Source organism: Apaloderma vittatum, unplaced genomic scaffold (genome assembly GCF_000703405.1).
Source record: "Apaloderma vittatum isolate BGI_N311 unplaced genomic scaffold, ASM70340v1 scaffold11490, whole genome shotgun sequence".
Lineage (NCBI taxonomy): Eukaryota > Metazoa > Chordata > Aves > Trogoniformes > Trogonidae > Apaloderma > Apaloderma vittatum.
In genome coordinates, this window is record NW_009692885.1 from 1 (window position 1) to 26,509 (window position 26,509).

Genomic DNA, 26,509 nt, shown 5'->3' on the forward strand with positions numbered 1-26,509 from the left:
TGCCACTTGTGCTTCTGCTCTGAGGAGGGAAGGGGATGCGAGGCCCAGGCCTGGCAGGAACTCGCTGCACACGGGCACCGCTGGGCTTTGGTTCAACACTCTTCACAGACACGACGTATGGCCAGGGACTACAGTCGAACTACTGAAATCATTCTTAAAGCTCTTCTAGTTAGAACAAGGTCAGCCAGTAACACAGAAAAATATTCTTGAGAGGAGGGAAAAGTAAGTCATGGGGAAGAAACGTAGCTTTAGCTATTTCAAATGAACGAGTGACAAGCTTAGTTTAAAAAAAATTAAAAATTAAGTGAACGCACAAAGAAAACTGAAAGCACAATGTCCAGAAAAGCCAAAACACAGGAGAAGCTCCAGCAGCTGTAAAGCCCCGGTGGGGGGAGGCAGAAGCCGCCTCAGCCCCGCAATGGATTTCCTTCTCCTCTGCAGGAGCAGCCCCCTCGCAGCTCCACACAGAAGGCTGAGAACGTGCCCAGGCCCCACACAGCTCCAACACGTTTCTCTACTTCACAAGTTAGTTGGCCGTTTTTGTTACTTTAATGATGTGATGAGCTGGTGACAATACAGAAAACTGCAAACGAGTAGCTGGAGACACAAATACCAACTAAAGTTTTAGCTACAGGTGCTCAAGCTTTCGCTAATAGGCAAATCGTTGTTTGTTTTTACAAAATCTCAATCCTGGAGAGGCTACATGCAGAAAACAGCTTTGTGTAAAGGTCTCTTTATTACAGGCAACATTAGTCCATACAATAATACACAATACTGACATACAAGTGTAATCTTCCAAAATCATCATTTAAACAGCAAAGACCAAGAAACAGAATTTTAACTACTTCATTTTCAAAAATGAATACGTTTTTTTTCCTCCCAAGATCCTTTTTCAGTAAATTATATGGAAACATACAAATAGAGAAAAAATACCCATTCAACATATATTGCAGTTAAATGGTTATTTTGTTTAAAATCTTTAATAAGAAAATCCTTTTTAGCAACCTACATATAGATAAGTAGCAAACTTTGTTTTAAACAAATCCTCTCCATTAAAAGATCTGAAGAATTTTCATCTGTCATTTTCTTCGTAGCCCGTAACACACTGTTTTATAAAACCTTGAAACCTTAAAGTTTTTCAGCTGAAGGACTGGTACTAGGGGGCTTCCTAGATATTACAACCCCTCTTCCCCCACTTCTATTTCCTAACTTTCTGTCCAACAGAAGGTGAGTAAGCATGTAATACTTCAGATTTTTTTAATCACCACTCTGTTTCATGAGAGCACCGACAGGTCTGCTCAATCCCCCTAAATCTACTATATTTTGCTGTTCAGGAGGAACAATATACGCCAATAAAAGCAGAAAACCTGCAGCTTTTCTGTCACATGCTTTTGATTATTGTCAAATTTTCTGGTTTATGCTTCCAGCTGATAACATGTATGTGTCATCTCAGTATTAGTTTAAATCTTTAAACAAAAAACTATATTTTCCAAAGTCATTATCACTGGGAGCAATCAAGTGGTCTTTTCTTGCTTTGCTGAGCTTCATTCTTAAAACTTGTCGTCGTTCTTCCCATTCCCGGAGTTCAGCATTTCCATGGGCAAATTTACAGTTGTTTCCTTCAGTACAAGTACCAGCCATATATCTGTCAAGACAGATTTCGAATAGCGTTTTCACAGAGTTATCACGATCACTATTGTATCTAGGTATTGTCTTCTGGTCATGTTTTTCAAATATACTAAAATACTAAGGATAAAAAAAGGTAATAATTTGAAAAGTATTTAAGTTAAGATGATAATAATGCTCTTTAGCATTTGATCATATTTTTCTTTTCCAGATGTCAAACAATTATAGAGGACAAGAGACAGCTCTTTTCTTCCTGTTCCTCATGCCCCTTCTTTACAGCATCATTTAAAAAACCCCTTTAATTTCATCAGGTCAAATTACCAGCTAAATGAATAGCTTATCATTTTACTCACTAAGCCAAAGAACTAAACTAATTAATTACCCTGTTCACTAAATTTGGGGTTTCAGTACTCAGTATGACTTAAGAATCTATTTACTCCTCGAATGTTTTGTATTAAGTTATAAGCACGCCAGTTTATATTCACTTTATACAGGATATCTGAGTTCTGTTCAGTGTTCAAACTGTCAAATGAAAAAAGGATATTATTATAAAAATTAGTATTAAAAACATTAGTAAAGGAAGCATGCAAGCTTCCATGCAAAGACACCAAACAAAATATAACTTGCTTTATAGGCTGTGCAATTTCTCAAGGTCTCCAAAACATCCAAAAGCTTTCTCGAAATAGAGCAGCAAAGGTAGCTATTAAATCTTTAGCTCCAGAACACAGATTCCAAAATCTTTTAGTCTTCCACAAATCCTCCAACAGTGGAAAGAACTTTCAAGAGATGTACGAAAAAAACCCTACTGCAGTCAGGCAAACAGGCTGCACTTCAGAATTAAAGGGAGCAGGAAAACATACAACTCCTGTTGGGGAAACCAACATGTTGGAAGTTCTCTTCCACACATTCATAAACGATTTCCAGTCACAAATACTTGATCTTTACACGTTTGGCTTGACGGTAACAACATTTCCAGCGGCCTTAAAAGCTCCAGTGTCACTGTCCAGCTAAGTCCTGTTCTTGTGTTCCACAAGTAATTAAAATGCAGACGCCTAAGTCAACTTTTAAAAATACCAACAGTATTTCACGCAGCAGCAATAATCCTGCAACCCTTTACTGCCCTCACACAAGCATTCATCTGGTTCCACCAGCAGGACCACGGCACTCCCCGAGTTCTAACAGTACATGTTAAAATCCTGCTCATTACTTAATTTCTTGTTGAAAGATGCATGCAAAGCAATAAATATTAGAAACATTGTCGAAACTGATAACCACCTTAATTATTTACACTATCCACTGTCATTTTTCAGCATTTTTGACATCTTGAAGCACACATACCTATCACAAATGCTAAAATATCCGGTTGGAAAGCGATACTGCCAGCAGTTTTGGTCGTCCTCGGTGTGGAAAACCTTCTCTTTATGCTTTTCAGAAGAAATGTGACCCTGCCACTGCTTCTCACTATTACAGTTCTTCCCACACATCCAACAGTGAAAATCCACCTGTTTTACAGGGAATTTGAAAACAAAACACTGAGAATTCAATTCTCTAAGCACAGAACTACTCCTAGTACACTGCAAACGTTTTCTTTATGTTGGTCTGCAAATTGTTGGTTACCCGGGCAGATACAGTTATTTAAACAATCACCTGAAGGTCATGATTTCCATGAGCTTTAGATGATTAAGAAGAACTGCGTTACAGTGTCAGTGAAAGTTTGCATTTGGCAGAGCTAGCTATGAGCTAAGGAAGCACCATGAAAATATGTTATTGACCAGGAACAAAAACCAACCAACTCCCACGTCTGAATTTAGAATTATACCCATGATTACTTACTGTAACTTCGGCATAGTCAGTCGGCATGTGAATTTGCTTCCCATTTTCTTTGTTTGCCTGAGCAGCTGTATCGTCTCCTTTTTCAGTTTTTTGACTTTTTAGCCATATGTCATACAACTGCTCCAAGTCTTGAACTAATGAGAGCAGAAGCTAAAATAAGTAATTAGCAATTAAGGCAAGAGTTTGAGATCCCTAGATAAACTGAGTGTGCAAACATAATTCAGTCCCCACCTACTGCAAGAAGAAAAAAGGAAAGACACAAGGTGGATGGTTACGCAACCTCGAGGTTCGTTGCCAAGAGCAAGGTGAATCTCCGGCTGGCTGCCAAGCCCCGGCCGTGCCCACCTCGGGGAAGGGCGCGCGTTACGCCGCTCTCAGCAGGCACCCAACGCACCGAACAGCTGTGCCGCTCTGCATCGCCATCTGAACTTGGAAGCACTAACACAGAGCGTGCTTAGTTTTAGTAAGCTTAGTCTGCTTTCTTGCAGACCGTGATATTATAATTTATGTCGCTTATTACTGCTGATTTTTGATTATTTCTCCCCAGTGCTACTGTAACGGGACAACAAGTCAACGACAGAGCGCGAGTAGCAATTCTCAGTAAACACACCAGAGGAGGGGGAAACTCTTCCACGAACAGCTTGCTCCCCGTGTTCTCAGCACGATCCTCTGTGTGCACGTGGCAATGCACAGTATAAACACCAAACAATATTGCCCCACGGATCAATAGACTAGTTCTAAGACATCTAAAAATACTGATGCAAATTACTTTTTGCTAAAAAACACCTCAAGCAACAAAAATACAATATAGCTATTTTTATTTAATACTGCTTTCGAATACCCAGTCTGGGCTTATTCAAAAAAACAAACCAAAAAAAAGGCAGCACCTGCGAGGTTTACTACAAAAGACAGGGAAAGAAAGTGGGTTAAGACCTAGTAAGAATGAAAAGCAGAACAGTCAGGTTTACTCTTCTTTACTCTTCTACTTACTGCTGTTCTCCTTCATATAGGTCCACATCTCTCTTTCCTCAGGACTGTGAGCAAATGAGCAGTTTCCATCATATTGACATTTCTTGCCTGAAGCAATATGATTGCACAACTAGAATGTGAATTAAAAGAAATCCTGATGAATATGAAGTAAAATGGATGACAGTAGAAAATGGCTTTGTTTTTTCTTTTTTTTTCAGTCTTGGTTCATATTTCCCCTCCGAATCAGACATTTATATCACATGAAAAATAAAATCACACTTATTTTATAAAATAAAATACTCGTATATTGTAGTAAGAAAAAGCCAACTGCTGGAAGCAAGTCCTATGACTGTTTTTTGCCTCCTGCCACATTACCAGACTGCAAATATGTTTAAACTATTTCTGAAATATTTACTGGAAATAGTACAAACTTCATTAAATCACTTTAAAGTTATTATTTTCCATTGATGACAAAGGGCTTCAGGAATAACATGCGAGATTAGTGCTTTTCTAAGGCTGAATTCCCACAGGAATTTCTGCAGAACTGAAGTATTTTCCAGCTACCCAACTTTCTTAACTAGAAGTTTTAGGTTCACGTACATCAAATTGCAGAGGCACTTGTTTCTTTGCAGGAAGAGGACGAATGGTCATCCACTTCTTACGTTCGTTAGACATTACGAGCACCACACGGCGATCTTTGGTCCATCTAAAAAGCAGACGCATTCAACGAAAGAAAATCGTATTTAAAAAAATAAAATCACAATTGTGTACCCAGAAGCAGAACGAGGATAGTCCGGAAAGGTCCTTTATAAAGCTTCCGCCACGTATTTGAGGTTTAACTAAATTCTACTGAAACTTTAGCACAACTGATAATTAAAAAATACCCAAACCAAAACACAACCCCCTAAGCAAACAGCCACTAGTGCTTCTCATTCCCAAATATGAGATGGCTGTGTTTTGCTTTGATATGTATTTTGTGGGGGTTTGGTTTGGGGTTTTTTTTTAATTCCTTGTATGACTCTTTCCTGAGCAGTAACAGTTTCCCAAAAGAGGTTTCAAAGGGCTGACAAACCAGTAAAAATCGGACAGCTTGGTCTTACTTACGGGTGTCTTGCCTTTGCACTACAGTACTTTTTGTTTCTGTCTGGCTCATTAACTTGTCCGTTTCTCCAGCACTGACCACAAACAAACTTCATCTTCAGATTAAGTGACCCATATTTCATTTGGTTCCCAAGGATCTTAAGTCAAAAAAATAACAACAACAACAATAAAAGGTATTTTGTATCTGCAAAGAAATCCATACATCATTATGAATTACCCCCTGCAACAAAAGTTTACGACGCGTGTCCGGAAGCAGACGTTACACCACAGCCCTTGTAGTAGTTTATCTTCTGATTTCAAACTACACATTTCTTAACAAATTCATTTTTATTGAGCTTATTTCTGATTTAAGTATGCGTACCAAAAGCTGCGGTAATGTATACAAACTAAACACACACAAGCCCTGCATATTGAAAAGACAATTAATTGCCCTATGGCAGTTGACACTGAAATTATATTTACGTTCTATGTTCTGCCTATGACAGAGTAAACGAAGTACAAAAGGAATTACGTAGAAGCAAAGCAGGCAAAGTGTAAAGTGGAGCAAGCCGAAGAAAGCCTACAGTGAAGGAGATTAGAGAGAGCATTTAAAAAGTCCCTTCTAAAATAAGCTACATTAAACAGAGGCATAGAAAAAGAATTATCACAGTCACTGTAGAATTAGATTACTGGGAAAATGAAAATACCTGTGATCTATGTGCACTAGCCTCCATGTTCTGCCAGTATTTCTTTGATTCTTGAACAATAGTATCATGTGAAATACCTTGAAAGGAAGGGAAAAGTTCTTGAGCAGTTAGGACTGTTATAGAATTACAAACATTCTCAAACGGGAATGCTACTGAACTTCAAAGCTTTTCCCTATTTTTCTTCTTATATATTGAATGCATACACACTCCATGTGAGATAAACGTCACTATGTCACACCATGAGAACTAAAGTAGCAAACTGAAAAGATTTATTTTCTGGCTCATTAAAGTATCAGGACGGCACTAAGCCAGAAGAAAAATTTAACTGTGGAAAAAATTGATTCTGGTACTGGGGAATAGAGGGAAACAGCAGCACAAATAAAATATTTAAGCTTTTCTTTCAGTGCTCTGTGAAAAAGGAATTTTATCAAGATCTTCTAACTTTCAAGGTTTAAATAAAAAGAAACCTAGTTTGACTTGGCTTTACTGTTTGCTTGATCCTAACGAGCAGTTTTGAAATTTTTTTATTATAACAAAAACTTGCTGATTTTGAATAGCTAGTCATAGCCTACTCGATGCTTTTCATAGTATTTGCATTACTGTTTCTTAAATGTGTTGTACGAAAGACTCCAGCAAATTCCAAGTCAGTGCACCGGTCCCAAATCGGTAATTTCAGAAGGGAGTTGAAACAAGGAAGAAAGGACATTAGGATGAAGAGTAAAGCGACATTTTGCCAAACATACCTGTTTCCTTTTGCATTATCCAGACTTTAAGCTCCACCAGGCTGTGAGCATATAAGCATTTATCCTCTCGTAAGCAGCCATAATGCACCTCATGTCTGCACAGGTCAAGCTGACACCGAACTTGAAAAGGGCGAATTTTGGAATATTTCACCATAGTTTCTCGCAAACTGTGGACAAGGCACCTGTTTCGAGAACAGTCAATTTTAGATATTCCTTAAACTGATTTTGTTCATGTGTAAAAAACCACAGGATCTCACAGGAGATGGTATTTCAGACATACTTATTATCTTCGAAGTCATGCATAGCAGGGTGAGAACAGGAAGAGGAGTTATCCTTGTTCCTCTTGCTTATTATTCTGGGTTTATGATCAAAACATTTCTGGAATACAAAAACCAGGTCATTATAGAGTATGTATTTTATACATTTAAAATTATACATTTCAAAACATACCTTACCTTAAAGATTTTAACAGAGACTTCAACTAGTCTCTAATCTAAAGTTAGCTAGACTATTATGGACCGTGCATTTCAAAATTTACAAAATACTCACGAATGAACCAAATCATACCCTTCCAGGGAGTTTTACTATCTACTATCATTTTTACTGTATCATTAGAAATAAAGCAGCACCTCACAAAGAAACATAAATAATCCATGATGTTCTTGAAGGAGTCGGGAGACAGTCAAGTTGATCTTTCCATTTCCTCCAAAAAGAGCTTCTCGACTAAAGGCCCCTTTGCGCTCCAGCGTCCACACATCGATCTCCTCTTGGCAATACGCGAACGTGCAATGGCCGGGATATCTGCATTCCTCTTCAGCAGCAACATCTAAAAGGGAACCGTTGAATACCACACTGCTTTTACACAACTGCTGCTGTAAATTCATTTAAAACTTCCACAATCTCAATTTCAAATGTTTTTAATCAATAAGCGACGTCTGTTGTAAACGGGTCACTTACATCAAGCAGAGAGAAGCAAAACCTTATGCTGAATGATTTGGCGAAAATACAGGACTCCTCGGGAAGGCTGATGCGCACCTCCACCAACTCTCCTTTTCTAGCCTGAGGCAACGATGCTGAGAACGCAGCATGCCCTTTGCAATCATAGAATTATCAGGGTTGGAAGGGACCTTAAAGATCACCTTGTTCCAAGCCCTTAACTACACCTGTTTATTAATCCTCAAGCCATCTTGCTTATAACAATGCTTTCTTGTTGTTTTGGACAGTAGTAGCCCAGCACTCCAAAGGCAAGTTAGTCACGATGAAGCACAGCGCGTGTTCTCTAAATCATCACATTAATGGTAAAAATATGGCTCTCCTTATGGCCTTTGAAAATACAAACAACCCAGTGAACATCCTTCTCCACCTCCCATGAGCAAGAATAAAACTCATTCTATACTCCACTGCAGCAAAGCTGAACTATATTACTTGGAGTGTAGGCATTAAGGTTTTACTATCTGTAACACGTACCTTTACATATATAATATGGTCCCACATACTGTGTCTTTGTTGGTCTTGGCCGTATTTTTTTCCATGATTTATCTTCAGAGTTTTTTATTCTGCCGATTAGAATATCCTTCTTACATTTATGCTCTAAACTGGGATGGTAAGCGTAATCCAATAATTTAGGACCTGAAACAATCGCAGAAAATTGCTTCTATTTGCATAAATTGCAGCACACTTTGAACGTGTTCATACACAGACGCCACATAAGCCCAAAAGCAAAGTATACGAATGCGCTGTATAGAATTCCTACTTGCACCAGCAACTCTGGAGAGCCAAAAGTCATTAACAGCCGTGTTGAGCACAATAGGAAAAATACTTACAGAAGGACCAGTCTTGGCAAGAAAAAGAAAAATCACAAGTTACTTCGGGAGGGAAGCTGCGTTACAACCTTAAGATTACTTAGGACAGCAACAAATTGCTGTGGTTTTCTTCATTTCCAAAGTACACATTTTCATGAGACTGAGCTAAAACTCAGATTGCCCCTTTATAATAAGTAAATGCGGAAGAATCGCAAGGATCAGTAAATGGCTCTCTTAACCTTCAAATTTTATTGTATTAGAACGATTACCGTGTTCAGAGACAAATACAGTAGGTAAGAAGTACACCAGGGCCAAAATACACAAGCTGATCCCAAGAAATTTGTAATTTTGGAAACAAAAATATGCCCAGTTTTAAATTCTGTCTTGAGGATGACACCAAAGTGAAAAAGGAGAAATCAGGGAGAGAGTCTGAACATGAGCAATGCTCAGTGAATTTTGCTATTTAAGGGACTACAGAAACAAGAGTGTGACCCAGTTTCCCTGGACAAGAAGCCGATGGAACGGTTCAATTTCAAAAGTAGGTAGCAAAAGCAGGAGAAACTTTTGATAGAGATGCAAAGAAGCAGAAGAAATAGATGTTCTGATCCAAAAAGTGAAGCTAGGAACATGCTAAGTACTTCTGCCAATATAGCTCTTGCTTTTAACAGAACGTTTTCCATGGGTTTTCAGACATCACTGAATGGATTTTTCTCGTGAACGTATTCTTCAACTACTACAAAAGTTCTTAAAACTACAATAGTTATCCCCTAAACGTCTCGGTACGACTCTTTATTAGTATATCAATATCAGTGACGCCTAGAACTCGAAACACAAGTCTTGCTTTTAAGATTAGTCTTAACAAAAGCTATTGCCTCTAGAAAGTGCCTCCGTTTAACAGCAACAGCTCAGGCCTACAAGATTAGTCCTATTAAAGCCCTACAGTGGTTAAGATCTTTTGAGTCAATACAGTGGAGTTAATTATTACTAAGGTCCGGAAGCCTCAGGATTATGATTTAGAATTAGTTTGAAAGAACAATAAAACAGATGGGATGTGAAGGTTACCAGGTACTTTGAACTGCAGTTCAATTCCCCATGGCCAATCAGAGAGAGTATTGCAAGTTTTTTTTAGTCTTGAGCAAAGGTGTCATTCTTCACAGAACCCTGGGGGTTGGGAGGAGAGTGAATACAGAACGTGAACGACCTTACACAGGAAATCTACAGGTTGCGGAAAGTGTGTGGTGAATTGTGGCGGTTTTAGGAATCAAGAATCTATCAGGACAAGAAAGACAGACAAGAAGAAAGCAGATAAAATAGTTGCTGAAACATTTTGCCAGTTCCTTAATCATAAGATCAGACAACATCTGCAAAGAACAAGTCAGGATTAACACTGTTTAGAAGCCAACATCGTTTTAACTTATGACCACTAAAATTTTGAATTTATGCTTTTAATTTTTCTAAAAATCAACTCAAGCGAGTCCAAAAGCCTCTTACCTTTTTTGACAAAACATAACTGGCAGGCCTGTCTTAGCTCATGCGTGCCTTCTAATGGGTTTCTTCCCGCAAGTGCTGAAGATACAGGTATATTAGCAGTGGCACTGCTAAAAACATTTGAAAAGTCATTTCTGGTTTGGCCTGCAATTCCCATGTAATTTTCTGACCCGAACAAACTACTAGGGCCATTTATCTGTTGGAAGAAAGCGTATTTTACTCAAACCACGCGATTTATTTATCTACAATTAAAATTTAATCTCCTAAAGTTATTCTTTCAAAGCCTAAGAAAGACTACATGAAAAAAGAAAAGATCAGAATACAAATTTAACTGCATGTTTAAAAGGGGACACGGAGATTTTACAAAAGCCATAAATTCAGCACAGGCTGAGCATGTAACAAGACCCAACGTGCACAGGGAGAACAGCGCTGGCCGGTGTAATTCTCACTCCATCCTGACTCATGAGCAGGAAATCCTTCAAGCCACCCTTTCCCACCCAACCCGTGACCAGCAGCGCGACTGGCACCGCACAGCAGGGTACAGAACAGAGAGCAGGCGGATCTCAGACACCAGGTGATCTCTGCTCTGCTCCTCAGCTAGGACAGTTCCCCAGGATTCTTAACATTTGGCCCTCAGGTCCTAAGAGATTTTGCCTTTCTTAGGTTGGTTATGATACACTTCACGGTATTTTACAGCAAGTTCCTCAGAATGGAAAAGTGGCTATTGGGCTGCTGTCCAGTGTTGCCTATATGAAACATCTGTGCCTTTGCACATTTTTTCTTGTGTTCAGTTACTGCTGCTGTGAGCTACTCTACAGCTGTTTCCCACGCCAGAATCAATGGTAAAAGCATTAATGGTAAAAGCACGATTTTTTAAATCTACAAACTTCTACTGTAAAATTAAGACCTATGTTAAGCCTTTAAGGTATTAACATTTGAACCGACGTGAAAGAAAACATGAGAAATGCTTACAAACAATGGGGAATTATTGCTGCTTAGAGCTGGTGTTCCATCTCTAGAAGTTGAACTTGACAGGTCTAAAGGAATAAAAGAGTTACAGTTATTTCAGTTCCCCAAAACATCCTTGTCAAAAAATTCTTGATCATTCCTGAGAAGTATCAAAAGTTTGCATATTTGACAAACACCAAGTTTCTCTTTGTTTGTTTGCTACGATTAATTTTTTCTAATTATGTAAAAGGCCCTTTTAAACATCTGGGCTGAAAAATCATCTTCAATATAACCGGCAGAAGCTTCCCAGGCTGAAGCAACATGGGGATACTTGTGCGTTACAAAAAGGGCAGCTAGATAAGCAATTCCTATCAAAAATGAGGAGATGAAGGAGGGTTAAGAGGATTCTTCTATTTTTATTTTGCAAACTTGGCTTCATTCTAAGGAGAGCATGCTCCTATAAACACTGGTAATTAGAGACAAAACTTTATCTTTTCTAGTTCACCGCCTGTTTATATCTTGTTGTTTCACACACCTGATTTCACTACGTAATTGTAGTCCCTAGAGTTTGAATCCAAATAGGTAGTACTGGTATCTTTTCACAGTATACAGTTATATTAACCTTTGAGAACTCTTGTTTATTGCCAAATCATCAGAAATTATTTCAGCAGAATGTCTTTGGTCAAAAAAAAAATTAAAAAGTTTGAAGGAACATGGTTCTTTCTTTATATTTATTCTACTGAAATAAGTAACTTGCACAATAAATGCAGAAAAACTGAACAGAGGGAGCTTGGAGCATGCTGATGCAGAGCCCAGGTAAACAAAAGCTTCATTTTTAAGTTCTTGTGTACAACCTATTATCAATAGTCTCAAAAACTGTGAACACACATGAAAGGTTATGTGTTAAATATTACTGCATAGTTGCGAAAACTCATTTGTTAAAAAGAGAAACCAGTTGCCTCACGCACAACTGGCTCTCATCATAAAGGGTTACATAGTAAGACTCAGTTCTAACCTCTTTTTGGGTCACTGATTGAAAAGGTGCTTAAGGGTGAACAAAAATTTTCCAGTGAAGAAGCCAAAGGCTGTGAAAAGATTTCTGAAAGAGAAGGTGAAGGAACAAATCCTGCACTAACTGGTAGCGTCCCCAACAAAGAGGCAGAGAAAGGTACAGTAGTAGCTACGCTTCCTGCAGGAAGAGGTCCTCTGGCTCCTGTAGTTTGCTGGAAAAAAAAGAAATGCAAAAAAACCATTCACATGGAGCAAAAGAACTCTGGGGAACATAATCTGCAACAGTATTTATCTTAGTGAAGTTTTTGCAAAGCTTTTATAAACTTACTGAAAATCAACAATAAAGGCACACTGCCGTCCTGTACAGAGCACTTGGAGAACTACGGCAATCACAGTGCCCTGAAGGAGGGAATTATCCATCAGTTAACCACTCCGAAGGTTCACCTGGCTGAACTTTATTAACTTTTTAACAGATCTGGATTATTTTTTTCTTCCTAAGTACGTTAAAAACATAAGACAACATGGAAGGGTAGGGGGAGTCAGAAATCAATATGACTTTTTTTCTATTTAAAGAGAACCTCGTTTGATTTGCAGTATGGGAAAGAGGCAGGAGTTACCCTTGAAATAAATCAGCCGACACAACCAGACGATACCATGGTCTGCAAAGGCCAGATCACCTCTTCCCGCCATGGCAAACACGACATCCTTGGGTGCACCTTTGCTAAGGACATAACAAGCGGGGGAGTCTCCCTTCTTCTCCCTGTCCCACCAAGAAGCTCCTCCCTTGTCTGAAGGCCGAGGAGAAACTCCCTGTTCCCCACGCTGTGAGCCTACAGCTCACTCAGGGCTCTACGCTACCTGAGGCTGCAGTCTATCGCGGACGACTCCGTTTCCTCCTGGCTTTCACTACGGCACACTCTGTAGAATCTCTTAAAAATCATTACTTTCTACATATCCAAAATACTTTCTACAAAACAAAGTGCATAAACCAGAAAATTAGAAGCCCAAGCATGTTTGATTTAAAGATTTACAACTGTGTCCACAGCTGAAGGAGGAATTTGGATCACAGCTAACTGAAGAATTAAATATGTCACAGCCTTGTTACACATTTCTATATTCAGGACTCCAAATGACTGGCAGGGCCACAGCAGAGAGTGAATAACCTTGCTAATGAGCTCAGACATTCTGCTCATCAGTCAGAGCTCTCATTTTGCCTAAGAGCTGAGGAACTCCGGGTGCTTCACAGCCTCTTCCTGCTCTGGAACGACGGGGTAATTCAGAACAACTCTCCACCTGTCTAAACTTCTCTAATAATCTCTTCTAAAAACTCGTGATGCTCTATTCTGGTTATCCACAAGGGGAATCTGGACAAAGCCCTGATTGCAGAGGTGCTGGTGAATGCACTAGAAGACCCTGGTGCAAGTACGAGTGCCGCAAAGCTATGAGCAACGTTCAACTAGAGCTTCTGCAGCTCTAGGGTGAGCGCTCCAACACACTCCCAGGTTCTGAGAGGGTTTACTTGCACCAAAAAACCCTCATGCCAGCCCAGAATTCAAATGTCTACTTCACTTTCCAAATATTTCCTGGCAGTAGTATGGTCCCATGGGGCAGTACGGGTAGCAGTACAGCAGTATCTCTGAGGTAGTTTCCCTCCCCCAGCAACTTCACTCAGGTTTTCCAACACACAACCCCAACGCCGTTGTCCCTGGAGCTCTGCTGGGTCCTTTACAGCCGTATTTGCAGGAACCTGCACCTGAGAAAAAAATCAACTCGACTACGCACAAAGAGAGCTCAAGGTAACTAGCAAAAGTAACAGTTCACCACCACCTCTCTTGATAACAACACAAGAACCTACTTATAAGGACAGGCTTTTGAGAAAGACAACAAACAAAAAAGTCTCACCATTACACTTTCATCTGGATCAGGCACAGAATCAAGTAATTCATCAAGTTCTTCCCCAATAATTATATCTCCGTCTCCACAATCTAAACACGCTTCTGGCATAGAGAAGGAAACATTCCCTCCGTTGGCCAACACTGCAGGAGGCAAAGAAACCTTCTCCACTTGAAGAGGCATAACAGAAGGTACAGGCGGTACAGGGACTGGTGACACTTTAGACACTTCAGAAACAAAGTTTGATGAAGAGGCAGCAGAAACCATCTCTTGCTTCTGGTCGGATAAATCTGAAACAGGTAAGATGGGCATGACTGGAACTTTTGTTCAAATCCTCCTGCAGAACTTTTCCCTGTCCTGCCTAACTTTTGCCCTGACAGTGTGGAGGGGACGAGGCAGTGGAGAAACATGAAGAATGTTTAAGCAAAACCACATTAAATGTTTTCAACTTCCACTAACTTCCAATTCACATGTACCTCTCTCTGTTTATATGTTACTCAAACTAGAAAAGACAGGAAAAGTTACAGAACTGATACTTTACTAAATCTGTCATATTCTCCTTGCCTTATTTTTCCAAGTTAAAGAGGACACCACGAGAAGATCACTATAGGAGCAGCTACAATCACAACAAGTTGAGGAGACCAAAAGGAAACTTGCTCAGCCACTTAAATACGCAGTTTTAGAGACAAACAGCTCAGATTTTTTACCACAGATCTTTCAAATGACAGGATGAATTTTCTTACGAATTTTCGTGACAAATACAATGAGATATTCATGGCATATCTAGATTTTTAGCATGAGTACTGTAACACAAGACTCACCTAACTCAATATCTTCTACAGAAGAACTCTGTAAGTGAGAAAAAAATACCTCTCAGCACTTTGCCCAAGAGCCATTAAATATTTTCAAATACATATTTACAAACTAAGAATGTTAAAGAGTCCTCAAATTTAGGTTTTGTAAAATGTGAAATTTATGAAGTCTAGTGAAATTTAAATGTCAAATAATTTTTTGGATGAAGCACTCATTTGCCAACTGAAATCCACTCACGGCATCACTAAAAACCTGAATCCAACCAACAAAAGTGAGAGTGATACTTCAGGGAATGACAGAGCCTAAACAGCATCTTAAATGAGCTGATTCTACATTTCCTCATTCATTTACAGCTCAATCGTCTACATTCCCGGGAAGAAAAGGCTGTCAGAAAGACCAAGTCCTCTTCATTACCTCTATTCAGACACATTACAAACAGCAAGATAAACGCAAGTTCAGCTGCTAGTGAAAGTCAGATTTGGACAAATGCGTGAATAAAATAAAGAAATAAGGACATTCACTACGCCCTTGCCTCAAGACATTAAAAGTAAATACATTCACTGCACTGGATTTAATGTTTTAGCTAACGTTTATGCTACAAAGATAGCTTGAATGATGATCTTATGTCTTATGGTCAACCATAAATATCCAGCAAAACCGAACACAAAGATCAACAGAGCCCTAAAGGCCAAAATAACAGTGTCTTATTCAAAGTGTCACTTGCGCTATATTCACCTCATCATAGCGAAACTACAAAACAATTATTCCCTGCAGTTCAAAGTCAGCTTGCACTTGGAACATGTAAAACATTACCTGAGTTGATAGATCGCTAGAAACTGAATTTGAGGAGGGCGGCTGCAATGAAAAGATATTTGCATTAAACACACCATTGGTAGCAAGGGAGGGAAACCTCAACGCAAAATGTTCAAGCAAAATCTTACCTTTGCTCTTACATACGCTTTCCTTATTTTTAACCCTAGTTTTTGAGCTAGTTCTTGGGTAAGCTTAATCACACTTTCATCCTGAAAGACAGGCAAAAAATGTCATCGTTTACAGGCACTGTCAGCAAGCGAAGGCATCTGTTTACATCTCAGTCTGTATTCTGCAAGACCCCTGCGTGAGGAATGTCTCCTAATGCATCTTCCTTCTCCCACAAACATACCGGACTGTAAGCTAACGCTAAAAAACTCAGCTACCCTCCCGCAAAATTCCGCTGACATTTGGAATTTAAAAAGCGCCAGAAAGCAGAGGGTATCGGTCTCTTCCACTCATTTGAATTTAAAATAACGTGAAGACTTTTTCAAAACAAGTTCAGGGAAGTGTGATTTTTTGTGGGTGGGTATTTTTTGGTTTATTTGGGGAGAGTGTTTGTTCTTTGAGGGGACGGTTGGGTTTGGGGTGTTTTTTTTTTTGCTGTTTTGTTTTTACACAACTTGAGGGCCAGCTTTCTGTTTACCATCATGTCAGCTACAACACAACACTGCTGAATATTTAATGAGGACTTCCTATTTCGCCAGTAATGATACAACCAGAAAAGCCGCGTTAAAAATCTGATAATGTTTCACTTTTTCCTATAGTTATCATAAATTAAGCGGATAGTCACGATAAGATCTAGTTTTCAGAACATGTCCTGCAGCTAGAAAAAGCTATTTATAATGCTTACATAAAGGCATATAAACGTTAAGCAAAAACATTCAGATCTGGAGGTGCATAGCGAAGATCCAAAGTCCACAGTTAAACCTGCAGATAAACCACTCGTTTCTTTGGAAACACAACTGAAACCTTCTCTGCACCAAGAGGTAAACCTATGCTCAACAGTCTGTCCAGCCATTCCACTGGAATTTCGATGTAGAAAGCAAAAATAAATAAATAAAATGCAACTTGGCATTCTGTCCTGTGATCAGCCCATTTTGAGCAAAGCATGTAAAGTTTCCGTCAGCACGTTTGCATTTTTGAAGGGAAATCTCTGAATCATACTCTCACTGCATTTTAGTTTGCATTACGAAGGGTCTCAGAGAGCCAGATTAGATTCATTTTGGATGAAACTAAATTGCAAGTGCTGCCGGCGTGCACTCAATGCTCTCCAACTCTTTAAAAAAACCCAACAAAACAAAACAAGCCACAAAGAGCCATGGAAATCACATCCTCCGTCTTCAGATCCTCTCCCGTTACAGCACACCCTGCGTGCTCCCGCGGAGACAGCGGAGGCGAGAGGGGCACAGCGAGTGATCCAGGTGGAGGACAAGGCTCAGGTAGGAATGTCACCAAGTGCCTGGGGAGCTAAAATACAGTTATCAGAGGAATCAACATTGTGCAGAGCTGGGGCTCTGCAGCTGGAGAAGAGGAGCCTGAGGGGTGACCTCACTCCTGGTTATCAATACGTCAAGGGGGAGTGTCAGGAGGACGGAGCCAGGCTCTGCTCAGGGATGTCCAGTGACAGGACAAGGGGCAGCGGGTGCAAGCTGGAGCACAGGAGGTGCCACAAAAACATCAGGAAAAACTTTGTCCCTGTTGGGGTGCCGGAGCCCTGGCCCAGGCTGCCCAGGGAGGGTGTGGAGTCTCCTGCTCTGGAGACTTTCCAACCCGCCTGGACACGTTCCTGTGGGACCTGCCCTGGGTGACCCTGCTCTGGCAGGGGGTCGCACTGGGTGAGCTCCAGAGCTCCCTTCTGAGCCCCAAATTATGGGATTCTGTGACAATTATGAGTGCTTTCCCTCTTTACATTGCAAGTATACTTCAGGCTGTAGAGAATTTTAAACAATTAATACAGTGGCTCTAGTTTTTATCACAAACCGTTATGGTGCTTGACCCTCACTGCAAAGCAACTATTTCTTTTGCTGAAAAATAACACAACAAACTTGAGTTTGGGGACTATAATCTCTGCTATCAGTCTTCACTTCCACAATAAAAAATAATTCTTACAGGAACAAAAGATATTTTATGTATTAAAAACCAAAACCAACCAAAACCCTTCAATGGTCTTGATACATGGGGTTTGCATTAAATATTTGAAAATAATCATCAATATATAATTTACCTACCTGCGGCACAGCAAGAGAACATTTTGCTACAGCATCATAAGCCTTCTTATACCTTCCCAGTTCATTCAGAGCTTTTGCTTTCCGATAGAGAGCCCTGAAATTGTTCTCATTCAATCTTAATGCTATCTCACAGTCTTCTAGAACTTTTTCATGCATTCCCTATGAGAAGAAAAAAAGGAAAAAGGCACCGATCAGGACTATTGTCATTGAAATACCCAATTCAAACTGTATTAGATTACATGCACACTGCATGTATGGGCTTTGGTAAGTTACCAATTTATGCGGCTAAAAGCAAGCAGGACCATCCTCCATATAAAATCCAATACTAGTTATGAAGACAATTTAGCTTTTTCGCAAGAGTTGTCTTATTCCACAGAGCCAGCAGCAGACTCGGGTGCAATCAGCACTATAAATGGCTTAAAATCCTGCTCCAGCAACCTCCAGGTCTAGTATGACTCTTTTACGTTAATATTCTAGCATTAGTAACTAAAAATATCTCAATGATTACACTTGTAAGAAGAAGATAATAAAGAACATGCCAAAACGTTGATTTTTAACATGTCAATTCTCAAACCAACACCAAGAGCTTTTCGGTCACGAGGAGTCTTTCCATGTCTTCATGCTCTTAGCACATTGTTCTGGGGAAACCACGCAGTTTAAACCGCAGCTTACCATATTTGAGAAACATGCTATCCTGTTCACGTGCAGCTTCTCTAAAATATCATCAGAAACATGAATTTCTTCAGAATTAGCATAATCAGCTATGTTTATAGCTTCTGTATAGTGACTCAGTGATCCTCTCCAATCACCTTCTCGATATACATCATTCCCTTCATTAAAAAGATTTCTAACAAGCTCCCGTATAAATAACTGCAACAAAGAAAAAAAACCACTTATCAACAGCAGTTTTGTTGCTTATTTTCCATATTTGCAAATACATTTTTAAACAGAAGAGTTACATTTGTAACTTCAAGGAATCAAAACTTTTGTCTGTATTACTATTTTTCTTCTGATATTTTTCCAAAGCAATCTCTAATATTCAGCACCACAAATAAATAATGAAAGAGAGGCTGAACTACTGCTAGAACTACTTATGTAAAAGTAACTTAAAAAAGACATGTATATATACGTGTCCCATACATTCTTTTAGCAAGCAGCAGCCATAGCAACTGGAAAACCAGCAGCACACAAAGGCTGCTTTTAGAGAGCAAAGGACGTTTTTTTAATCTAAAAATATGAACGGTTGCATTTTTATCTAATATGTGCTCAAATCCAACGAAACCACCTACCATTGGACAAAAATGCTAAAAAGATTAGTCTGAAAACGTAATTATGCAAAATAACATGTAGAGAAACAAAATATATTATGAAGATTTGTGAGACTGAGATGCTTTTATCCCACTTTTGCCATGCTGTACTCTAAACTTAGCTCAGAATAACACTCTGAATGCACGAATAACATCCAATGAATGCCCCGAATTAATCCTTGACACCAGCAGAGAAAAGGCTAATCTGAATGAGAGAATTCCAGGCATCCAAACATCTGAATACCCGTATCACAACGCAAGTAGTCCTCCAGTTCCAGTATCGAGACACTGGAAATCACCATTCATACTATCTCATTATTTAAATTACGATTAAAACCAAGAATAAATATTTTAAGATAGGCCCAAGTTAAAAACCCGTCTGGAAACATGAGTGTCATTTCATTACCTCATATTGTTCTTGCGTCCCTGGATAGGGCAAAGTAGATCTAGAAGAAGAAATTACAAAATGTACTTATTACTTAAAAGACGATTACATTGGAGAATACTGGTTCTTACTAAAAGCAGTCTCGCTTGCTTCAACGGGGAAATCTCTTAAATATTGTCTAGTGCCTGCCCTGCACAAGGCAGAAGCGCTATAGATTAGTTTTGATGAAATAACCATGTTTTCTTATTACTAATGACACATTTGCTTTTACAGTTACACAGTCAGTCTTATCTCTGCTACCCAAAATGTATTAAGGTTTTGAGCTTAAAAGCCCAGTGTTGTTCATTTAAAAACAATTTCCTTCCTCTCTTCTGTCATGAAGAAACAGGTTATGCATGAGGAGAACTGCCACTGTTTTGTAAGTATGACAAAATGACAAACTCTGTGTCAAAAGAACACATCAGTTTTAATTAAGTCATAGCAACGACACTACAAGAACTCTAAGAGTTCTTTTGTACGACACACAAGAGACTTTCGCTAGCACAGAACAGAGGGATTTACTTCTAACTTTTCAGGAAGAAAAATAAGACCCCTTTCCCTTCCCATACAGGTTACCTGAGAATCTCTTTCTAAATATTTTTTAATATTTTTTAAAAGGCTGGGGCTTGTTTTTTTTTGTTGTTGTTGTTTTTTTAAACAATGGCTTATGCCAGCAGTGAACTAGTGTGAAATTCCACAATGATTTTAAGCTAGCCAGGATCTCCTAAAGAAGAATTGGCATGGATCCAAATGAAAATTAACTAATAAAGTGATTTTTCCTTAGGGTAAATTTTAGCTCCAGAGAGTTGAAACGTTTAGGTAGTGGTGAGCAAACCCTTCAGGAGCAGCCCAGTTAAGTATAAGGTGTATGTATAAGGTGGATTTTCAGGCTATCAGCTTTTTCCATCCACCAACAAATTCAACGCTGAGTTTTCTCCAAGACAGAAAAGGAGTGCCCTCCCAGCCCCAGCCTGCTCTGTTGGGGAACAAACAGGGGTTCTGACCCTTCTTTAAGACTGCTCCCCATTCCCAAGGTAGTGTTAGCAAATGGTCTAAGGAGAAACACAGGTCATCCTCCTCCTCCTCCCTCCGCGGCATTAAAAGGATTTTCCCAGAACCCCCCTCTCATGCATTCAAGAACAAAACCACAAAATCGTACTCTATAAACTGGAGTCCTTTCTTAATGTCCTGCTGTCTAGTGTTTCTCTCTTCCGACACATTGGACATGTTATCCTGAACATCCACTTTTCAGATATGCCACTCCTCAGAAAGGGAGAGAAAGAGAAACAGCCGTTAAAGCAGGTGAAGTAGAGCAGTTTGCGTTTGGACCAGAAGGATCCAACTCCCCAGGCCCGTCGCACCCAGGCGATGCTGCGGCACAGCTCCTGAGACGCCGGGCAAAGAGCCGAGCGCCCCCAGCCATCGAGGTGGAAGCTCCAGGTCGGGACCAACCCCCTCTCTGCGTCAGCGCCCAGCTACACAGTTGTACACTCCTACAGAAAACCTTTCTGCCAGTTTCTGCTTTATCTTTGGGTTTCCACTTATTTACTCTAGATAACGCAGTCACGGCGGTGAAGCTAAACCACAGCACCAGGGCAGCTCGCGAGCATTACACTAAATCCAGCCAAGGTCCCACACTGAGCCCCTTTCAGAGTTGGACACTTCTTCCATGTGTTTGTTAAAGCAGAAATCAACCGCGGGGCCTGGGGTAGTTATTAATAAAACTCAAAGCGATTAGAAAAACACTGTTAAGTCTAATTCCCGAGTCTCTCATCATCACCCAACGGCTAAGGTGCAATAACAAGCAAATACTACTGCTTTACCAATACCTACCAGCTGACCAAGGTGAACACCTCGGAAACCCGACCAGCAGTGAAGACTACCTACTTCATTCAAAAAATTGATTTACTTTAATTCCACATCGTCAACTCGACATTTCAATCTAACTGAAGTAGGCCAAATCAATGATTATAACTTTTTAAAATATCTTTCACTTGCTGGATTTAGAGATATTCAAGTTAAACAAGTTAAAATTAGCCGTATAACCTTCAAGATAAGGCTATTTGAAGTATGGCTCTGCAGCTGCACACTGTTGCGACTAACTACAATACATGAACATGAGTTATTCTTACAAAAACAATCAGTAGGACAAAGTTTTAGTCTAAAAATACCGACGTTCAAAAAAAGGCTTTTAGCTTGAGGAAATACTTATTCTTCTATGAAGAAAAATATGTATTTTATAGGAATTTATAGTCAAAAAAAGAAAAACTTGAACTGCATGCAGTACATTTTAGTCAGTCTTGAACATAAGCTAAAAAAAAAGCCAGTATTTTACGCCAAGTCACCATTTCAAATCAGTGATGGAAGAATGAGAACCAAATAAACCAAAATAATCCCCAAACTCAACACAATCCCAACTGAGAACCGAAACCGGCTGCAGAAGATACTCTACTCTCTCTGAATGTTTTGGAATAATGAAACATCTGAAGAGCTTTTGGCTCTAATGATGTTTACAAACTTTTCCAAATCTTAAACAAACGTATGAAGTCTCTACTCATCCTCAAGCCCTGACGAGTAAGTCCTGTGGTAACACATTCTTACCAGAGGTGTAAGAAACTGAGCGATTTTCTTAAGGTCACCGAGCAAATCCATGGGAGCACTCCGAGGTGCCCATTTCCCCTCTCTTCCCACTGTGACCTCTAATATCAGGAAGTTTAAAAAACAAAATAAAAATCAGTCTGCATATGCATGAATTGTTCAAATACTGCTTGCTTAGAGGTACCGACAGCACTCAGTCATCTACTCATCCCCGAGGAAACAGCCACAAACACCTTTTCTAAGTATTTTTCAAGTAATTTGACGCATCCCCTTTTGTTCTGCAAGTCAGTAATACATACTGGGCTTTTGGCACGCGTACGAAAGACTTTAATTATAGGAGAAATGCTTTAGTGACTAACAATAGCATCTCTCTGAAGACAGCTAAATACAAACGTCAAAAAAAGAAATTTATTGGGCATCTGAGTATTTTTTATTTACTCATTCATGGTTCAGGTTTCAGGATTCAAACACGGGCTAGTTAGAAAAAGAAATGTGCACACTAACTGAAGACAGCACCTGCCTTCCCACAAAGATAAGTGTGCGATGTAAAACATATTTCTGTCCCCTGAATTAAAAACTTAAAACGTAATACCTTGACAACACAGAGGTAGGCTTGCACATGTCGAGATCTGGGCAAGTATTAGGACCAGCTTCAATCTATTCATTTTAAGCACCCCCAAAACTCCACATCAACAACTTGCAAACTCCATGAAAGTAACAATTGCATTTATTTATCATCTCTAGAGTAAATATGAAAGGATAAATGATATACTGAAGCTTGAGGATGTGCAGATCCAATTTTGCCCCAACAACAAAGTTAACGGCAATGTTACAAACTGGCATCACAAGTAACAGAACAGCTAGTGAGTGACAAATACATGTGAGTGATTTAATTTCTTATCCAAAGCAGTTTTCTATCTTTTTCCCCTACTTAGTCGTTGGCATGCATAAGATGCTCAGGCAAAAGTTACCTTTCCTTAACATGCTTTCGCAGCTACGTTGCTCCAATATTTGATGAATTTACAGAGGATTTTAAATTGTTTCAGACAGCACCTCTACAGCATCCAGATTATCCTTAGATGCTCTTGAGCAACCAGAAACACATTCAACTCAGTTAAATACACGGCAAAACCCAACCACATCTTGAATTTTAATGATATCCATCCACTTTTAAAGTTTAAAAAGGCCCACGTACTTAGCAACAGGTTTTTACCTTCTCCAGGGACAGGATGTAAAAAAATTACATAAGACTAAAAAGTTAGAATGTTACTTTATTTCTTGTAACTATTCCTAGAAAAGCAAAGCCTACAGTGTTGCTTCACTTTTTGTGCAATTCACAGAAGACAAACTAAAAGGAAGGAAAGGAAAGTACAGGATGGGATCTGATTAAAAAAAAAAAAAAAAGGTGGCAGTCTCTGCATGAATAATTAAAGTCCCAGGCAGAACTCGCAGTTGTGGTAAATGTAGTATTTCTACAACTGCTGCTACGGCCAGTGGAAGCTCAACTCACTCAACTGAAAAGCAAAACAAACCACAAAAAAAAGCTGCCTAAACCCAAACAAGTTAAAGAACAATTTGTACTGTTTTATCTTTATCACAGGCTTCAACTCGTGCTGTTTCACACAAGCAAAGAGGGAGGAGAGTGCCAGCAGCACCTCTCCTGACAGGTGCAGGTCCCGTCACACCAACAGGAGATACGGGGCAACAGGGTTGTGCCACCTCTGGCACACAGGAACGCCGACTCTACACAAAGCCACTCATGCCTCTTACTTGCTTTTCTTCCAGAACAAGGCAAGAGAATTTTCTTGTTTCCTGTATTTTGGCACTTCCAAGGTATTCAAGATAAGTTTTAGAGCACATTCACAATAATAAGGATATGCCAGGGATCATTTTTCAGACACAAAGCTTGGAGCACCCAAACTGCTGGGCTATCTTGCAAAGCAAAATTGATGTCTGGAATGCAAGTCCAGAAATTCGTACAAAATGCAGAGAAATGAGTTTTTCTGTAGAAGGAACACAGGCCTTGGTTTTAGGGAAAAGAGAGGTCACACTCCTGGACAGTCGAGCCTTTCCAGTTCTAAACTGCAAGCCCAGGAAGCAAGTACCTACAGTTTGCCCTGCACACAAGATCCCCCGGTTGAAAATTCAGTCCTGAAGGACAGGGCACCAGGCAGGATGAACCTTTTCTCCTGCTACATACAGTTGCGCAGACACCTCACCTAGAAATGAACGGAGAATAGAGGAAAAATGCCTAACATTATCTGGGGACCAGAACTACTGCCACTGGGAAGGGATCATCTTCTGCTGACCAAAGAACGTTGTCAGTGCTTGTTAGTGCCATCAATGGTTCCAGCTATTACAAATACTTCAAATAAACATTCTCTACATCTTCAGGCCTAACACTGAAAGCAAACTGTAAGTCAGTCGTCCTCGCTGCACTTCCTTCTCCACCGAGCTAAAGCTTCAAAACATCTTCTTTTAAGATACAGAAGCATATCCTCTTGCCAAGCATCACTGAGCTCACTATTAATGCAATTACTGGGTTACAGGAATCTCAAATTAGATCTTTCAACAGTACAAAGCACAGCGAAAATGTTACCATGATTGCTGCTGATAGATCTCTACCAGCCTCAGCAAAAAAACCTGACTGAGGTGCACGTCTGATCAAAATCATACTGAGTGACGAGATGCCCTTCTGTATTCCAGCACCAGCCTTCCCTCCCTCTATGACCCAGGCACGAGAGAAGCTAACAAACTCAAACCATTAAATCAACTTAGTCAAAAATCAATCCATCACCTACACCATCGTAGGTCAAAACTTTGATCAGCAATCAGCAGTTGTGAAACCAGAAGTCTGTGTATAAAGTGAAAACAAGAACAGTTCACCAATGCTTCCACACGGGAAAGCCGCCCCCAGAAGAAAGAAGTTGCACCCCTGGTCCTAGAATAAAGGGAAACCGCAGAGCGAGCAGGGGAGGCTGAAAAACAACGGGAGGAGTAAATAAGTAACTAAAGAGCGGGCAGTGTAAATCCCTTTTGCCTCTGAGAAAGGAAAGCCTATCCCTGCTGCTACCTCCTGCACCACTAAGAGCAGCCACAAGCGTGATGTGTTCAACCAGCTGGATCCTAAAATCTACAGAGGTATGATTCCCACCCCCAGGGCACAACAAAGCAGGCCCCTACCTGTACAAGAGAAAAAAAGGAAGTGGCACGCGTGCAGCTGTGCCCTAACTGCCGTCACCCCCAGTGTCAACCCAGCCAAGAATCAAACTGGATATCAAGCATCTACTCAGCATAGAAAGACTTCTGAAAGCAATTTTATTGCCCTTCCTAACTATCTGACAGTTTAAATGAATAATTACATAATAAACTACAGCACAAACTAAAGCGTGCCTTACAAAGATTGTCAACAGCCGGCATCATGATAAAGATGGCAAGTAGGAATCTTAACAGAAAACCTTCTTAGCAACATCTTCCCCAGACAGCAAACACCCCACAGATTCAGTATTTATGCTCCTGCATCACTGGGTCATTACATAAGACATTTCAAACATGTAATACACTCAGGGGAAAACAGGGAAAAGAGTACACAACACATGTTTCAATAGTTTTGAGTTAATTCCTCTGCTTAATCCAATATTTCTGGTCACAATCACCATTTTTGTTATGTCAACTGACAAAGCCACTGAATAATGCAGATGTAACTTGGTTTCACTTTTTATTTCTGTGAAGACAAACAACGCTGTCTGATGTGAAAATGAAGTATCTAAATAAAATGGAACATACAGCAACAGTTTAGCACCAATTCATTCCACACACTTTCTATTTACCTTAAGTATTCAGTTGCATCTCCTCCCACTCACTCCCGACCCGCACAACAATAACATACTGTTCAAGGTCTGTTTTCTATTTTCATAGCTTTCCTACTTGTTTTTTTCTTTTTTTAATCCATTAAAGAAACAGCAGAGAACAAAGACGCTTTGTAAAGTCACTTCATTTCCCTAGGAAATTCAGGAGGGGGGTTGGTCTGTGGCTCCCTCAGACACCTCGGCAAAGGCCAGACCCAAATTTCAAAGCGAAGAAAAAACACCAATAAATGCGGATTTATCAACAGAACTGACACCATCCTAAGCCTTGGTAGTCGATTTTGATGCTGTAGCTGGCAATCCTGGTGGTTGGCTGTTTATTTTTCCTCGTGTTTTTTTTAATCCCTGTAACAGTTACGA

The 26,509-nt window shown here is 39.8% G+C and overlaps 1 protein-coding gene across 2 annotated transcripts; it reads right to left on the reverse strand.

Moving 5' to 3' along the window:
• Positions 1-1,012: 1,012 nt before the first annotated feature.
• On the reverse strand, positions 1,013-20,986 carry ZC3H7A (zinc finger CCCH-type containing 7A). Of its 2 annotated transcripts, none has more exons than XM_009872588.1 (22): positions 20,845-20,986; positions 19,668-19,707; positions 18,627-18,824; positions 17,955-18,113; positions 15,855-15,935; positions 15,727-15,768; positions 14,922-14,949; positions 14,110-14,390; positions 12,212-12,419; positions 11,221-11,285; positions 10,252-10,444; positions 8,426-8,587; positions 7,588-7,784; positions 7,239-7,336; positions 6,959-7,140; positions 6,216-6,292; positions 5,533-5,666; positions 5,029-5,134; positions 4,450-4,558; positions 3,460-3,593; positions 2,965-3,128; positions 1,013-1,645 (listed from the first exon to the last, which is right to left on the reverse strand). In XM_009872588.1, the coding sequence occupies exons 1-22, from the start codon at positions 20,910-20,912 to the stop codon at positions 1,456-1,458; spliced, it is 2,916 nt and encodes a 971-aa protein (XP_009870890.1). In that variant the 5' UTR covers positions 20,913-20,986; the 3' UTR covers positions 1,013-1,455. The 2 variants fall into 2 exon arrangements, with proteins under 2 accessions (XP_009870890.1, XP_009870816.1); XM_009872514.1 differs by having other exon boundaries at positions 14,922-14,947; positions 15,722-15,768.
• Positions 20,987-26,509: the final 5,523 nt, after the last annotated feature.

What these genes read in the sequence shown, in the direction of transcription:
- ZC3H7A (XM_009872514.1), bottom strand. Translation starts at nt 20,912, where the DNA reads ATGTCCAATGTGTCGGAAGAGAGAAACACTAGACAGCAGGACATTAAG. An exon ending in AAGCGTATGTAAGAGCAAAG is followed by an intron (nt 15,769 to 15,854) that starts GTAAGATTTTGC and finishes TTTTCATTGCAG; the next exon opens with CCGCCCTCCTCAAATTCAGT. An exon ending in AGTGCAAAGGCAAGACACCC is followed by an intron (nt 5,135 to 5,532) that starts GTAAGTAAGACC and finishes TCTGCTTTTTAG; the next exon opens with ATGGACCAAAGATCGCCGTG.